Source organism: Dendropsophus ebraccatus, chromosome 1, assembly GCF_027789765.1.
Source record: "Dendropsophus ebraccatus isolate aDenEbr1 chromosome 1, aDenEbr1.pat, whole genome shotgun sequence".
Classification (NCBI taxonomy): Eukaryota; Metazoa; Chordata; class Amphibia; order Anura; family Hylidae; genus Dendropsophus; species Dendropsophus ebraccatus.
The window spans coordinates 1,070,618-1,089,316 of NC_091454.1; the positions used below are offsets into that span (position 1 = coordinate 1,070,618).

The window sequence follows — 18,699 nt, forward strand, 5'->3', positions numbered from 1 at the left end:
AAAAGACGCATATCTGGCCATCAGTACGTATTAGGGGAGAAGGTCTGGCTCTCTAAAAAGAACCTGAGGTTTCGAGTGCAGTCCGGCAAACTGGCACCCAAATATATTGGTCCATATACCATTGTGGAGATAATAAACCTGGTTACTTTTAGATTGAAATTGCCCGCTTCATTCCGTATCCATAATGTATTCCACAAAGCACTCCTGACATAATACATTCCTCCAGTATCTCCATCTACTCCTCCTGCTCCACTGGTCATCTAGGGGGAGCTGGAATATGAGGTGGAGAAGATTCTTAATTCTCGCTGAGTGCAGGGTTCCATACAGTATCTGGTCCACTGGAAAAGCTTTGGCCGAGAGGAACATACGTGGGTTTCTGGTAAGGATATGCATGGTCCACGTCTGGTTCGGCAATATCACGCACACAATCTTTCTAAGCCGGGTCCGTTCAATAGGGGTCCTGAGGCCCCTCATAAGAGGGGGGGTACTGTCAGGAATGTGCAGTAGCCTGGTGTGAACTGGGCCTGTTTTTACTTTTTGTCTGAGACACCGCTTGCCTTTCAGTCTCCTGGCAATGCAGGAGTTACACTGCTTACTCTTAGCCTTGATTGCTGCAGCTGAGCAGTGTTGTTTGATTGACATATTCCGGGATCCGGGCCGGGCTCTTAATCCTTATGAATGAAAGCAGAGCCAGTTACTCCCCTGCTGGCAATTAAGGTTTATACCCTGATCCCAGCTCCCCCTGTCTACTCCTGCGATCCCCGTTCCTAATTCCTCTGCTTGCTTGACCTCCCGCCTGACCTTTGACTATCCGATTGTTCCCAGAATTTGTACTGTGTTGTCCGTTTGGTTCCGACTTGGCTTGTGGACTCTCCTTTGTTGTGTTTGTCTGTCTTGTACTGTGTTTCACTTATACAGTATAGGGCATGTCTTCGTGGTTGTCTGCGGCTGCCTAGAGCAAGTAGGTAGGGACAGTGGGTGGGTTAAGGCTCAGGGCCCACTGTCTCGTCTTGTCCCTACCTCCCCGTCCTGACAAGCAGTACCAGAGTTTTACCACTAGATGTCGTTGTTATAAGTGTCTATATCTAGATATTGCACAGCTGTAGTAACTATGGGGTTATTGTTTGTGTATCACATGGGTCTGTACACCAATGAGAGTTCTTTCTTCTTCGAACCTATCATCTCTCTCTTTACTTCTTTACACGCACAGCAGAGCTGAGCCAGAGATGATGTGTAGCAGAGCCGATACCGGCATGACACAGCAGAGCTGAGCCAGAGAGGATGTGTAGCAGAGCCGATACCTGCATAACAGCAGAGCTGAGCCAGAGAGGATGTGTAGCAGAGCCGATACCGGCATGACACAGCAGAGCTGAGCCAGAGAGGATGTGTAGCAGAGCCGATACCTGCATGACAGCAGAGCTGAGCCAGAGATTATGTGTAGCAGAGCCTATACCCGCATGACAGCAGAGCTGAGCCAGAGAGGATGTGTAGCAGAGCCGATACCCGCATGACAGCAGAGCTGAGCCAGAGACGATGTGTAGCAGAGCCGATACCCACATGACACAGCAGAGCTGAGCCAGCGATGATGTGTAGCACAGCCGATACCCGCATGACACAGCAGAGATCAGCCAGAGACGATGTGTAGCAGAGCCGATACCCACATGACACAGCAGAGCTGAGCCAGAGACGATGTGTAGCAGAGCTGATACCCACATGACACAGCAGAGCTGAGCCAGCGATGATGTGTAGCACAGCCGATACCCGCATGACACAGCAGAGATCAGCCAGAGACGATGTGTAGCAGAGCCGATACCCACATGACACAGCAGAGCTGAGAGAGAGATGATCTGTAGCAGAGCCTATACCCGCATGACAGCAGAGCTGAGCCAGTGATGATGTGTAGCAGAGACGATACCCGCATAACAGCAGAGCTGAGCCAGAGATGATGTGCAGCAGAGCCGATACCCGCATGACAGCAGAGTTGAGCCAGTGATGATGTGTAGCAGAGCCGATACCTGCATGACAGCAGAGCTGAGCCAGAGATGATGTGTAGCAGCGCCGATACCCGCATGACAGCAGAGCTTAGCCAGAGATGATGTGTAGCAGTGCCGATACCCGCATGACAGCAGAGCTGAGCCAGTGATGATGTGTAGCAGAGCCTATACCCGCATGACAGCAGAGCTGAGCCAGAGATGATGTGTAGCAGCGCCGATACCCGCATGACAGCAGAGCTGAGCCAGTGATGATGTGTAGCAGCGCCGATACCCGCATGACAGCAGAGCTGAGCCAGTGATGATGTGTAGCAGAGCCTATACCCGCATGACAGCAGAGCTGAGCCAGAGATGATGTGTGGCAGAGCCGATACCCGCATGACACAGCAGAGCTGAGCCAGATATGATGTGTAGCAGAGCCGATACCCGCATGACACAGCAGAGCTGAGCCAGTGATGATGTGTAGCCCAGCTAATACCTGCATGACAGCAGAGCTGAGCCACTGATGACATGTAACACAGCCGATACCCGCATGACACAGCAGAGCTGAGCCAGTAATGACATGTAGCAGAGCCAATACCCGCATGACACAGCAGAGCTGAGCCACTGATGTATCAGAGCCAAAGTAGCCCTTTAAAGGACAGTACCAAAGTCACTCTTAACGTGATGGTACATAAGTCATTCTTAAAGGGACAGTACTAAAGTCACTTTTACAGGGACAGTTGCTGTTCAAAGGACAGTACCTAAGTCGCTTTTGAAGGGACAGTACATAAGCTGGTTTTAAAGGGACAGTATAGTTAACTCTTAAAGGGACTATACCAAAGTCACTCTTAAATAAAGGGTATCAAGGGTTAACTTTCTCTTAAAGGGAAATCACTGGTAAAGGGGCGCTCTGGAGGTCACTGGTAAAGGGGCGCTCTTGGGAGGTCTCTGGTAAAGGGGCGCTCTGGAGGTCACTGGTAAAGGGGCGCTCTTGGGAGGTCTCTGGTAAAGGGGCGCTCTGGAGGTCACTGGTAAAGGGGCGCTCTTGGGAGGTCTCTGGTAAAGGGGCGCTCTGGAGGTCACAGGTAAAAGGGGCGCTCTGGAGGTCACTGGTAATGGGGCGCTCTGGAAGTCACTGGTAATGGGGCGCTCTTGGGAGGTCTCTGGTAAAGGGGCGCTCTGGAGGTCACTGGTAATGGGGCGCTCTGGAAGTCACTGGTAATGGGGCGCTCTTGGGAGGTCTCTGGTAAAGGAGCGCTCTGGAGGTCACTGGTAAAGGGGCGCTCTGGAGGTCACTGGTAAAGGGGCGCTCTGGAGGTCACTGGTAAAGGGGCGCTCTTGGGAGGTCTCTGGTAAAGGGGCGCTCTGGAGGTCACAGGTAAAAGGGGCGCTCTGGAGGTCACTGGTAAAGGGGCGCTCTGGAAGTCACTGGTAATGGGGCGCTCTGGAGGTCACTGGTAATGGGGCGCTCTTGGGAGGTCTCTGGTAAAGGGGCGCTCTGGAGGTCACTGGTAATGGGGCGCTCTGGAGGTCACTGGTAAAGGGGCGCTCTGGAGGTCACTGGTAAAGGGGCGCTCTGGAGGTCACTGGTAAAGGGGCGCTCTGGAGGTCACTGGTAATGGGGCGCTCTGGAGGTCACTGGTAAAGGGGCGCTCTGGAGGTCACTGGTAAAGGGGCGCTCTGGAAGTCACTGGTAATGGGGCGCTCTGGAGGTCACTGGTAAAGGGGCGCTCTGGAGGTCACTGGTAAAGGGGCGCTCTGGAGGTCACTGGTAATGGGGCGCTCTGGAGGTCACTGGTAATGGGGCGCTCTGGAGGTCACTGGTAAAGGGGCGCTCTGGAGGTCACTGGTAAAGGGGCGCTCTGGAAGTCACTGGTAATGGGGCGCTCTGGAGGTCACTGGTAATGGGGCGCTCTGGAGGTCACTGGTAAAGGGGCGCTCTGGAAGTCACTGGTAAAGGGGCGCTCTGGAGGTCACTGGTAATGGGGCGCTCTGGAAGTCACTGGTAAAGGGGCGCTCTGGAGGTCACTGGTAAAGGGGCGCTCTGGAGGTCACTGGTAAAGGAGCGCTCTGGAGGTCACTGGTAAAGGAGCGCTCTGGAGGTCACTGGTAAAGGGGCGCTCTGGAGGTCACTGGTAAAGGGGCGCTCTGGAGGTCACTGGTAAAGGGGCGCTCTGGAGGTCACTGGTAATGGGGTGCTCTGGAGGTCACTGGTAATGGGGCGCTCTGTAGGTCACTGGTATAGGGGTGCTCTGGAGGTCACTGGTAAAGGAGCGCTCTGGAGGTCACTGGTAAAGGGGCGCTCTGGAGGTCACTGGTAATGGGGCGCTCTGGAGGTCACTGGTAAAGGGGCGCTCTGGAGGTCACTGGTAAAGGGGCGCTCTGGAGGTCACTAGTAATGGGGCGCTCTGGAGGTCACTGGTAATGGGGCGCTCTGGAGGTCACTGGTAATGGGGGCGCTCTGGAGGTCACTGGTAATGGGGCGCTCTGGAGGTCACTGGTAATGGGGCGCTCTGGAGGTCACTGGTAATGGGGCGCTCTGGAGGTCACTGGTAATGGGGCGCTCTGGAGGTCACTGGTAATGGGGCGCTCTGGAGGTCACTGGTAATGGGGTGCTCTGGAGGTCACTGGTAATGGGGCGCTCTGGAGGTCACTGGTAATGGGGCGCTCTGGAGGTCACTGGTAAAGGGGCGCTCTGGAGGTCACTGGTAAAGGGGCGCTCTGGAAGTCACTGGTAAAGGGGCGCTCTGGAGGTCACTGGTAAAGGGGCGCTCTGGAGGTCACTGGTAAAGGGGCGCTCTGGAGGTCACTGGTAAAGGGGCGCTCTGGAGGTCACTGGTAATGGGGTGCTCTGGAGGTCACTGGTAATGGGGCGCTCTGTAGGTCACTGGTAAAGGGGTGCTCTGGAGGTCACTGGTAAAGGAGCGCTCTGGAGGTCACTGGTAAAGGGGCGCTCTGGAGGTCACTGGTAATGGGGCGCTCTGGAGGTCACTGGTAAAGGGGCGCTCTGGAGGTCACTGGTAAAGGGGCGCTCTGGAGGTCACTAGTAATGGGGCGCTCTGGAGGTCACTGGTAATGGGGCGCTCTGGAGGTCACTGGTAATGGGGGCGCTCTGGAGGTCACTGGTAATGGGGCGCTCTGGAGGTCACTGGTAATGGGGCGCTCTGGAGGTCACTGGTAATGGGGCGCTCTGGAGGTCACTGGTAATGGGGCGCTCTGGAGGTCACTGGTAATGGGGCGCTCTGGAGGTCACTGGTAATGGGGTGCTCTGGAGGTCACTGGTAATGGGGCGCTCTGGAGGTCACTGGTAATGGGGCGCTCTGGAGGTCACTGGTAATGGGGCGCTCTGGAGGTCACTGGTAAAGGGGCGCTCTTTTCAAGCACTTTGTATTTCCCTGGAAATACAAATCTAGTTGTAACAGGACTCGGTGATCATTGCACCAGCACCTACACAGCCATTGCATCCTCCTTGGGACATCTCCCCTCTCTGTGGGTGACAGTACCGATAGTCCAGGAGGGTCACAGCTCCACTCCGGACCACCGTGATAGCAGCCCAAGGGACCCCTCACAGCCCGGCAGGTCACCGACCGCAGGGGAAAGGGCATAGCCGGTCTCACTAAACTAAAATCAGGTGTGCCCCCCCCCCATACCTGTGTGCCCAACCGGCACCGGCGTCACCACAGCATAATACCGGGCTGCGTTATACTCCGACCAGTCACCACATTATAACACCGGGCTGCGTTATACTCCGACCAGTCACCACAGCATAACACCGGGCTGCATTATACTCCGACCAGTCACCACAGCATAACACCAGGCTGCGTTATACTCCGACCAGTCACCACAGCATAACACCGGGCTGCGTTATACTCCGACCAGTCACCACAGCATAACACCGGGCTGCGTTATACTCCGACCAGTCACCACAGCATAACACCAGGCTGCATTATACTCCGACCAGTCACCACATTATAACACCGGGCTGCGTTATACTCCGACCAGTCACCACAGCATAACACCGGGCTGCGTTATACTCCGACCAGTCATCACAACATAACACCGGGCTGCGTTATACTCCGACCAGTCACCACAGCATAACACCAGGCTGCGTTATACTCCGACCAGTCACCACAGCATAACACCGGGCTGCGTTATACTCCGACCAGTCACCACAGCATAACACCGGGCTGCGTTATACTCCGACCAGTCATCACAACATAACACCAGGCTGCGTTATACTCCAACCAGTCACCACAGCATAACACCGGGCTGCGTTATACTCCGACCAGTCACCACAGCATAACACCGGGCTGCGTTATACTCCGACCAGTCACCACAGCATAACACCGGGCTGCGTTATACTCCGACCAGTCACCACAGCATAACACCGGGCTGCGTTATACTCCGACCACTCACCACAGGAGTGGCGTCACAGCACCATCTGGCAGGTGACTGGCCGCACCACACTACCCCCTCCATTACCTCCTCAGGAGCTTCTCCATCCTCTGTGACCTCTGACCCCTCCCGCTGTCATACCTTCTGTAGGCATAGAGGTGGCTCTGGCCCAGGAGTTGGTTGCTCAGCAGGTAGGTGTTGTGTGAGGAGGAGATGTAGTAGTGGTTGAGGGGCTGGCTCATGTCCTGGTAGACGTAGCGGTGCGCCCCCCGCAGGATGGAATTCTCACAATTCATGTAGCGGATGAAGCCTTCTAGTGTCAGGTAGTTCTCTCTACGAGCTGAAGGAGACAGCACTTCAGGGGCGGGGCTAGACTGCTATAGTGTGATGTCACAGTGGTCACCTCAGGGGCGGGGCTAGACTGCTATAGTGTGATAGTAAACATAGGAGACAGCACTTCGTGTGAAAAAACGTGATTTTTTTATTCACATCAGACGCGACGTTTCGGCTGGTACTTCAGCCTTTCCCAAGCGTGACTACATGGTGGCCATTCAGCGCCTTATATGTGCTACACAGCAAAATCACAGCAAATTACACAGCAAGCAGATCCAATCAGTAATTCATAGTATAATTAGGTGATAAACATCATATCAAGTATCAAAAACAGTATTGTATGCGTCATTAAATATATCCAGTGTATCATACATTATATATCTGTGAAAAACTAGTCATATCTCCTCCAGATTATCAAATAATCCCATTATGTGCATAAAAGATTCCCTCAATCAGTTATTTGGTGCATAGTGATAAATAAAACCTAAACATATCATACCAATCCAGCATGCTCCTGAAACATGGCGTACAAACAGGCTACAAACACCGATGTGTGGGCGTCACTGCACAAGCACCATCCTATCACGTCACTGCACAGAGCAGCTCTGTGTGTGACTGGCACATGTGCAGAAGCGTCCACGAGATTCCGGGCGCCATCTTGGATGTGGGCAAGGAGACTGTCTCTGCAAACAGACTGAGGGAACCACACAAATGATGTGTCAAACTTATCAAACTATCTCAAAGTCACAAGGGGCAGTAGAAACCAGCAGTATTATTGCTATATATAATGCCAAAAAACGGGTCTAGATATAGCTACAAGGTTATTGAGTGGTAAAGAATATTTGGGGAGTGAGACCCCTAGTGGTGAAATCCAGAAAAAGCACCCATGGTGATGTTTAATACCATAAAGAGAGGGATGACTCCCAACATCCTCACGACGCCGGCAACATCTACATTTTCATGCAGTATAGCTGCCATTGATCGCAGCATCATGTAAGAGGGAACTCCGCACAAAGCCAAGTCTCCCTGCACACCATGACGTGTCAGAGTCCTCCCTGTCATGATGGGGGATTATACCCCCTATAAAGCATTATCGGTATAGAATCACACTGCTAAGGGATGGCACCTGGCATCCTCACGCCACTGGTGGTCCCTGCATTTTCATGCAGGGGTGCCCCAAGTGGTCGCAGTACAAGACCGAGTCTCCCTCTGCACAATGACGTGCCAGGGTCACCCCCAACAAGTGCAGTGTCACCATATAGCATATATAATGGAGAAGAGAAATGATCCCCACTTCATACCACGCTGGAAATAAGGCTCCTGGGGTAAATTATGAGCCAAACCCTAAAAGGTAACATTTTCATTTTTCTCTGCCTTCTGGACGCCAAACGTTAGATTTGCATTTTTTGGAGCCACCAATAAACGTGTTGGATGGAGTTTTTCCTTTTTGTTATTTGTTTACAGACTGAGGGAACGGCATTTAGGGTTTGGCTGATAATTTACCCTAGGAGCCTTATTTCCAGCGTGGTATGAAGTGGGGATCATTTCTCTTCTCCATTATATATGCTATATGGTGACACTGCACTTGTTGGGGGTGACCCTGGCACGTCATTGTGCAGAGGGAGACTCGGTCTTGTACTGCGACCACTTGGGGCACCCCTGCATGAAAATGCAGGGACCACCAGTGGCGTGAGGATGCCAGGTGCCATCCCTTAGCAGTGTGATTCTATACCGATAATGCTTTATAGGGGGTATAATCCCCCATCATGACAGAGAGGACCCTGGCACGTCATCGTGTGCAGGGAGACTTGGCTTTGTGCGGAGTTCCCTCTTACATGATGCTGCGATCAATGGCAGCTATACTGCATGAAAATGTAGATGTTGCCGGCGTGGTGAGGATGTTGAGAGTCATCCCTCTCTTTATGGTATTAAACATCACCATGGGTGCTTTTTCTGGATTTCACCACTAGGGGTCTCACTCCCCAAATATTCTTTACCACTCAATAACCTTGTAGCTATATCTAGACCCGTTTTTTGGCATTATATATAGCAATAATACTGCTGGTTTCTACTGCCCCTTGTGACTTTGAGATAGTTTGATAGGTTCACTGTAAATGAAAAAAAGAGAAAAAAGTACTGAACCAGCACACCCAAAATAATATATCACAAAATATAAGTTTATTGAAGTACAGACACAAACATAAAAACATATACATATACATATAGTGCATACCATGAGAAGTCGCACTATAAACCATTGTCCAAATAGCTGCCTAAATCCCACAATAAGGAAAGAAAACTGAGAACTACCTGTGTATAAAGGCAAAGTGCAGGTAGTGCCAAATAAGGTACCACAAGTGCATAATAAGCTGCCAGACCGGCCCAAGTACAACATACACCGGCCCCAGAAAGAAGGACTGATGAATACAACCTGTACCGCAGCCGATATCAAATGGACAATAGGAAAGAACCGCCCAACGCGTTGCGTCGCACAATGCGACTTCGTCAGTCTCCCTTCTTTCTGGGGCCGGTGTATGTTGTACTTGGGCCTGTCTGGCAGCTTATTATGCACTTGTGGTACCTTATTTGGCACTACCTGCACTTTGCCTTTATACACAGGTAGTTCTCAGTTTTCTTTCCTTATTGTGGGATTTAGGCAGCTATTTGGACAATGGTTTATAGTGCGACTTCTCATGGTATGCACTATATGTATATGTATATGTTTTTATGTTTGTGTCTGTACTTCAATAAACTTATATTTTGTGATATATTATTTTGGGTCTGCTGGTTCAGTACTTTCTTCTCTTTTTTTACATTTACAGTGTAGCATTTAGTCCTGCAGCACCCCTGCTTTTTTTGTTATTTTTGTGGTGCCCTCCCTTCTTTCATATATATAGTTTGATAGGTTTGACACATCATTTATGTGGTTCCCTCAGTCTGTTTGCAGAGACAGTCTCCTTGCCCACATCCAAGATGGCGCCCGGAATCTCGTGGAAGCTTCTGCACATGTGCCAGTCACACACAGAGCTGTGCAGTGACGTGATAGGATGGTGCTTGTGCAGTGACGCCCACACATCGGTGTTTGTAGCCTGTTTGTACGCCATGTTTCAGGAGCATGCTGGTTTGGTATGATATGTTTAGGTTTTATTTATCACTATGCACCAAATAACTGATTGAGGGGATCTTTTATGCACATAATGGGATTATTTGATAATCTGGAGGAGATATGATAGTTTTTCACAGATATATAATGTATGATACACTGGATATATTTAATGACGCATACAATACTGTTTTTGATACTTGATATGATGTTTATCACCTAATTATACTATGAATTACTGATTGGATCTGCTTGCTGTGTAATTTGCTGTGATTTTGCTGTGTAGCACATATAAGGCACTGAATGGCCACCATATAGTCACGCTTGGGAAAGGCTGAAGTACCAGCCGAAACGTCCCGTCTGATGTCAATAAAAAATCACGTTTTGCTGTCTCCTACGTTTACTATTGGATTGAAGCCGAACGGAAGGGTCCTGTGCGGTGAGACGTGCACTCCATCTAAATATTCTTATCATTTTTTTCCATTTTTTCCAGTGCTGTCCCAGTTTGATTTTTTTTATGCTATAGTGTGATTTCACAGTGGTCAACTCAGGGGCGGGGCTAGACTTCTATAGTGTGATGTCACCGTGGTCACCTCAGGGGCGGGGCTAGAATGCTATTGTGTGATGTCACTGTGGTCACCTCAGGGGCGGGGCTAGAATGCTATGGTCTGATGTCACTGTGGTCACCTCAGGGGCGGGGCTAGACTTCTATAGTGTGATGTCACCGTGGTCACCTCAGGGGCGGGGCTAGAATGCTATTGTGTGATGTCACTGTGGTCACCTCAGGGGCGGGGCTAGAATGCTATGGTCTGATGTCACTGTGGTCACCTCAGGGGCGGGGCTAGACTTCTATAGTGTGATGTCACCGTGGTCACCTCAGGGGTGGGGCTAGAATGCTATTGTGTGATGTCACTGTGGTCACCTCAGGGGCGGGGCTAGAATGCTATGGTCTGATGTCACTGTGGTCACCTCAGGGGCGGGGCTAGACTTCTATAGTGTGATGTCACCGTGGTCACCTCAGGGGCGGGGCTAGAATGCTATTGTGTGATGTCACTGTGGTCACCTTAGGGGCGGGGCTAGAATGCTATGGTCTGATGTCACTGTGGTCACCTCAGGGGCGGGGCTAGACTTCTATAGTGTGATGTCACAGTGGTCACCTCAGGGGCGGGGCTAGAATGCTATTGTGTGATGTCACTGTGGTCACCTCAGGGGCGGGGCTAGAATGCTATGGTGTGATGTCACAGTGGTCACCTCAGGGGCGGGGCTAGACTGCAATGGTGTGATGTCACAGTGGTCACCTCAGGGGCGGGCTAGACTTCTATGGTGTGATGTCACAGTGGTCACCTCAGGGGCGGGGCTAGACTGCGATGGTGTGATGTCACAGTGGTCACCTCAGGGGTGGGCTATCCTCCAGAGCTGCACTCACTATTCTGCTGTTACATCCTGTCTCATCCTCCAGAGCTGCACTCACTATTCTGCTGTTACCTCATGTCTCATCCCCCAGAGCTGCACTCACTATTCTGCTGTTACATCATGTCTCATCCTCCAGAGCTGCACTCACTATTCTGCTGTTACATCACGTCTCATCCTCCAGAGCTGCACTCACTATTCTGCTGTTACATCCTGTCTCATCCTCCAGAGCTGCACTCACTATTCTGCTGTTACATCCTGTCTCATCCTCCAGAGCTGCACTCACTATTCTGCTGTTACATCCTGTCTCATCCTCCAGAGCTGCACTCACTATTCTGCTGTTACATCCTGTCTCATCCTCCAGAGCTGCACTCACTATTCTGCTGTTACATCATCATGTCTCATCCTCCAGAGCTGCACTCACTATTCTGCTGTTACATCATGTCTCATCCTCCAGAGCTGCACTCACTATACTGCTGTTCCATCATGTCTCATCCTCCAGAGCTGCACTCACTATTCTGCTGTTCCATCATGTCTCATCCTCCAGAGCTGCACTCACTATTCTGCTGTTACATCATGTCTCATCCTCCAGAGCTGCACTCACTATTCTGCTGTTACATCATGTCTCATCCTCCAGAGCTGCACTCACTATTCTGCTGTTACATCATGTCTCATCCTCCGGAGCTGCACTCACTATTCTGCTGTTACATCATGTCTCATCCTCCAGAGCTGCACTCACTATTCTGCTGTTACATCATGTCTCATCCTCCAGAGCTGCACTCACTATTCTGCTGTTACATCATGTCTCATCCTCCAGAGCTGCACTCACTATTCTGCTGTTACATCATGTCTCATCCTCCGGAGCTGCACTCACTATTCTGCTGTTACATCATGTCTCATCCTCCAGAGCTGCACTCACTATTCTGCTCTTACATCATGTCTCATCCTCCGGAGCTGCACTCACTATTCTGCTGTTACATAATGTCTCATCCTCCAGAGCTGCACTCACTATTCTGCTGTTACATCATGTCTCATCCTCCGGAGCTGCACTCACTATTCTGCTGTTACATAATGTCTCATCCTCCAGAGCTGCACTTACTATTCTGCAGTCACTCACCGATTTCATAATCATCCAAAGGTATCTGGTTTTTATCCGGTAATTGGCCGATGATAACGGCCGTGGTTCTGTGTTCTGCTGTTCACACTTATAAGGTTTATGGATACTGAATAGATTTGGATGAATATTAGAGATGAGCGAAAAGTTCCCGATATTTGTATATTCAAACGATTATCAAATCCCATTATAGTCTATGGGAGAAAAATCCCTGGGACCTGGAAATCAATATCCGACCACCAGGAGGCGACCAAGTGCACAAGGACACCGCAGGAAAAGATGGCGAGACCTCAGGGGAAGCATGCCTGGCTGCATCTAACTGACTGACCGAGACAGCAGGGGAAGCATGCCTGGCTGCATCTAACTGACCGGGACAGCAGGGGAAGCATGGTCTGGCTGCATCTAACTGACTGGACAGCAGGGGGAGCATGCCTGGCTGCATCTAACTGACTGGACAGCAGGGGGAGCATGCCTGGCTGCATCTAACTGACCGGGACAGCAGGGGAAGCATGCCTGGCTGCATCTAACTGACTGGAACAGCAGGGGAAGAATGCCTGGCTGCATCTAACTGACTGGAACAGCAGGGGAAGAATGCCTGGCTGCATCTAACTGACCGGGACAGCAGGGGAAGCATGCCTGGCTGCATCTAACTGACCGGGACAGCAGGGGAAGCATGCCTGGCTGCATCTAACTGACAGGGACAGCAGGGGAAGCATGCCTGGCTGCATCTAACTGACAGGGACAGCAGGGGAAGCATGCCTGGCTGCATCTAACTGACCGGGACAGCAGGGGAAGCATGCCTGGCTGCATCTAACTGACCGGGACAGCAGGGGAAGCATGCCTGGCTGCATCTAACTGACCGGGACAGCAGGGGAAGCATGCCTGGCTGCATCTAACTGACTGGGATAGCAGGGGAAGCATGCCTGGCTGCATCTAACTGACTGGGACAGCAGGGGAAGCATGCCTGGCTGCATCTAACTGACCGGGACAGCAGGGGAAGCATGCCTGGCTGCATCTAACTGACCGGGACAGCAGGGGAAGCGTGCCTGGCTGCATCTAACTGACTGGGACATCAGGGGAAGCGTGCCTGGCTGCATCTAACTGACTGGGACAGCAGGGGAAGCATGCCTGGCTGCATCTAACTGACCGGGACAGCAGGGGAAGCATGCCTGGCTGCATCTAACTGACTGGGACATCAGGGGAAGCGTGCCTGGCTGCATCTAACTGACCGGGACAGCAGGGGAAGCATGCCTGGCTGCATCTAACTGACCGGGACAGCAGGGGAAGCATGCCTGGCTGCATCTAACTGACTGGGATAGCAGGGGAAGCATGCCTGGCTGCATCTAACTGACTGGGACAGCAGGGGAAGCATGCCTGGCTGCATCTAACTGACCGGGACAGCAGGGGAAGCATGCCTGGCTGCATCTAACTGACCGGGACAGCAGGGGAAGCGTGCCTGGCTGCATCTAACTGACTGGGACATCAGGGGAAGCGTGCCTGGCTGCATCTAACTGACTGGGACAGCAGGGGAAGCATGCCTGGCTGCATCTAACTGACCGGGACAGCAGGGGAAGCATGCCTGGCTGCATCTAACTGACTGGGACATCAGGGGAAGCGTGCCTGGCTGCATCTAACTGACCGGGACAGCAGGGGAAGCGTGCCTGGCTGCATCTAACTGACTGGGACAGCAGGGGAAGCGTGCCTGGCTGCATCTAACTGACTGGGACAGCAGGGGAAGCATGCCTGGCTGCATCTAACTGACAGGGACAGCAGGGGGAGCATGCCTGGCTGCATCTAACCGACAGGGACAGCACCAATGGTCGTCTCAGATCCTGAACACAAACAAAAAAAATCAATAGTAATAAGATAAGAGGTATTTTCCCGCACTCACAGTATACAGCCGTATCCACTAACAGGTATTATCCTGTAATCACAGTATACAGCCGTATCCACTAACAGGTATTTTCCCGCACTCACAGTATACAGCCGTATCCACTAACAGGTATTATCCTGTAATCACAGTATACAGCCGTATCCACTAACAGGTATTATCCTGTAATCACAGTATACAGCCGTATCCACTAACAGGTATTATCCCGCACTCACAGTATACAGCCGTATCCACTAACAGGTATTATCCCGCACTCACAGTATACAGCCGTATCCACTAACAGGTATTATCCCGCACTCACAGTATACAGCCGTATCCACTAACAGGTATTATCCCGCACTCACAGTATACAGCCGTATCCACTAACAGGTATTATCCTGTAATCACAGTATACAGCCGTATCCACTAACAGGTATTATCCCGCACTCACAGTATACAGCCGTATCCACTAACAGGTATTATCCCGCACTCACAGTATACAGCCGTATCCACTAACAGGTATTATCCCATAATCACAGTATACAGCCGTATCCACTAACAGGTATTATCCCGCACTCACAGTATACAGCCGTATCCACTAACAGGTATTATCCCGCACTCACAGTATACAGCCGTATCCACTAACAGGTATTATCCCGTAATCACAGTACACAGCCGTATCCACTAACAGGTATTATCCCGCACTCACAGTATACAGCCGTATCCACTAACAGGTATTATCCCGCACTCACAGTATACAGCCGTATCCACTAACAGGTATTATCCCATAATCACAGTATACAGCCGTATCCACTAACAGGTATTATCCCGCACTCACAGTATACAGCCGTATCTACTAACAGGTATTATCCCGCACTCACAGTATACAGCCGTATCCACTAACAGGTATTTTCCCGTAATCACAGTATACAGCTGTATCCACTAACAGGTATTATCCCGCACTCACAGTATACAGCCGTATCCACTAACAGGTATTATCCCGCACTCACAGTATACAGCCGTATCCACTAACAGGTATTATCCTGTAATCACAGTATACAGCTGTATCCACTAACAGGTATTATCCCGCACTCACAGTATACAGCCGTATCCACTAACAGGTAATATCCCGTAATCACAGTATACAGCCGTATCCACTAACAGGTATTATCCCGCACTTACAGTATACAGCCGTATCCACTAACAGGTATTATCCCGTAATCACAGTATACAGCCGTATCCACTAACAGGTATTATCCCGCACTCACAGTATACAGCTGTATCCACTAACAGGTATTATGCCGCACTCACAGTATACAGCCGTATCCACTAACAGGTAATATCCTGTAATCACAGTATACAGCCGTATCCACTAACAGGTATTATCCCGCACTCACAGTATACAGCCGTATCCACTAACAGGTAATATCCTGTAATCACAGTATACAGCCGTATCCACTAACAGGTATTATCCTGTAATCACAGTATACAGCTGTATCCACTAACAGGTATTATCCCGCACTCACAGTATACAGCCGTATCCACTAACAGGTAATATCCTGTAATCACAGTATACAGCCGTATCCACTAACAGGTATTATCCCGCACTCACAGTATACAGCCGTATCCACTAACAGGTAATATCCTGTAATCACAGTATACAGCCGTATCCACTAACAGGTATTATCCTGTAATCACAGTATACAGCCGTATCCACTAACAGGTATTATCCCGCACTCACAGTATACAGCCGTATCCACTAACAGGTATTATCCCGCACTCACAGTACACAGCCGTATCCACTAACAGGTATTATCCCGCACTCACAGTATACAGCCGTATCCACTAACAGGTATTATTCCGCACTCACAGTATACAGCCGTATCCACTAACAGGTATTATCCTGTAATCACAGTATACAGCCGTATCCACTAACAGGTATTATCCCATAATCACAGTATACAGCCGTATCCACTAACAGGTATTATCCCGCACTCACAGTATACAGCCGTATCAGCTAACAGGTATTATCCTGTAATCACAGTATACAGCCGTATCCACTAACAGGTATTATCCCGTAATCACAGTATACAGCTGTATCCACTAACAGGTATTATACCGCACTCACAGTATACAGCCGTATCCACTAACAGGTATTATCCCATAATCACAGTATACAGCCGTATCCACTAACAGGTATTATCTTGTAATCACAGTATACAGCCGTATCCACTAACAGGTATTATCCCGCACTCACAGTATACAGCCGTATCCACTAACAGGTATTATCCCGCACTCACAGTATACAGCCGTATCAACTAACAGGTATTATCCTGTAATCACAGTATACAGCCGTATCCACTAACAGGTATTATCCCGTAATCACAGTATACAGCTGTATCCACTAACAGGTATTATCCTGCACTCACAGTATACAGCTGTATCCACTAACAAGTATTATGCCGCACTCACAGTATACAGCCGTATCCACTAACAGGTATTATCCTGTAATCACAGTATACAGCTGTATCCACTAACAGGTATTATCCCGCACTCACAGTATACAGCCGTATCCACTAACAGGTATTATCCTGTAATCACAGTATACAGCCGTATCCACTAACAGGTATTATCCCGTAATCACAGTACACAGCCGTATCCACTAACAGGTATTATCCCGCACTCACAGTATACAGCCGTATCCACTAACAGGTATTATCCTGTAATCACAGTATACAGCCGTATCCACTAACAGGTATTATCCCGTAATCACAGTATACAGCCGTATCCACTAACAGGTATTATCCCGCACTCACAGTATACAGCCGTATCCACTAACAGGTATTATCCCGCACTCACAGTATACAGCCGTATCCACTAACAGGTATTATCCCGTAATCACAGTATACAGCCGTATCCACTAACAGGTATTATCCCGTAATCACAGTATACAGCCGTATCCACTAACAGGTATTATCCCGCACTCACAGTATACAGCCGTATCCACTAACAGGTATTATCCCGCACTCACAGTATACAGCCGTATCCACTAACAGGTAATATCCTGCACTCACAGTATACAGCCGTATCCACTAACAGGTATTATCCCGTAATCACAGTATACAGCCGTATCCACTAACAGGTATTATCCCGTAATCACAGTATACAGCCGTATCCACTAACAGGTATTATCCCGTAATCACAGTATACAGCCATATTCACTAACAGGTATTATCTTGTAATCACAGTATACAGCCGTATCCACTAACAGGTATTATCCCGCACTCACAGTATACAGCCGTATCCACTAACAGGTATTATCCCGTAATCACAGTATACAGCCGTATTCACTAACAGGTATTATCTTGTAATCACAGTACACAGCCGTATCCACTAACAGGTATTATCCCGTAATCACAGTATACAGCCGTATCTACTAACAGGTATTATCTTGTAATCACAGTATACAGCTATATACACTATCAGTAGTAGTAAGATAAGAGGTATTATCCTGCACTCACAGTATACAGCTGTATACACTGTATGTCTGAACGCACTGCCTGTCTCATAACAGCTTCTACATTTCTGGTTTTTCTACTTTTAGCCCTAACAAGGGCTTTGGGGGGTCCCTCCCTACCTAACTTCACCTAAAAGCTTTCTCTCCCTGGTATACAGCCTCTCCCTGGTATACAGTCTCTCCCTGGTATACAGTCTCTCTCCCTGGTATACAGCCTCTCTCCCTGGTATACAGTCTCTCTCCCTGGTATATAGCCTCTCCCTGGTACACAGTCTCTCTCCCTGGTACACAGTCTCTCTCCCTGGTACACAGTCTCTCTCCCTGGTATACAGTCTCTCTCCCTGGTATACAGTCTCTCTCCCTGATATACAGTCTCTCTCCCTGGTATATAGTCTCTCCCTGGTATACAGTCTCTCTCCCTGGTACACAGCCTCTCTCCTTGGTATACAGTCTCTCTCCCTGGTATACAGCCTCTCTCCCTGGTATACAGCCTCTCTCCCTGGTATACAGCCTCTCCCTGGTATACAGCCTCTCTCCCTGGTATACAGTCTCTCTCCCTGGTATACAGTCTCTCTCCCTGGTATACAGCCTCTCTCCCTGGTATACAGCCTCTCCCTGGTATACAGCCTCTCTCCCTGGTATACAGCCTCTCCCTGATATACAGTCTCTCTCCCTGGTATACAGCCTCTCTCTCCCTGGTATACAGTCTCTCTCCCTGGTATACAGCCTCTCCCTGGTACACAGTCTCTCTCCCTGGTATACAGTCTCTCCCTGGTACACAGTCTCTCTCCCTGGTATACAGCCTCTCTCCCTGGTATACAGTCTCTCCCTGGTATACAGTCTCTCCCTGGTACACAGTCTCTCTCCCTGGTACACAGTCTCTCTCCCTGGTATACAGTCTCTCCCTGGTACACAGTCTCTCTCCCTGGTATACAGTCTCTCCCTGGTACACAGTCTCTCTCCCTGGTACACAGTCTCTCTCCC

The 18,699-nt window shown here is 50.0% G+C and overlaps 1 protein-coding gene across 1 annotated transcript in view; it reads right to left on the reverse strand.

The window, feature by feature from the left end:
- The window catches only part of PLCZ1 (phospholipase C zeta 1), an 84,692-nt gene that overhangs the window by 57,349 nt on the left and 8,644 nt on the right, over positions 1-18,699 (reverse strand). The window contains exon 5 of the mRNA XM_069951182.1: positions 6,510-6,708. Within this exon, the coding sequence (XP_069807283.1) occupies positions 6,510-6,708 (199 nt within the window). The remainder of the gene's footprint in view (positions 1-6,509; positions 6,709-18,699) is intronic.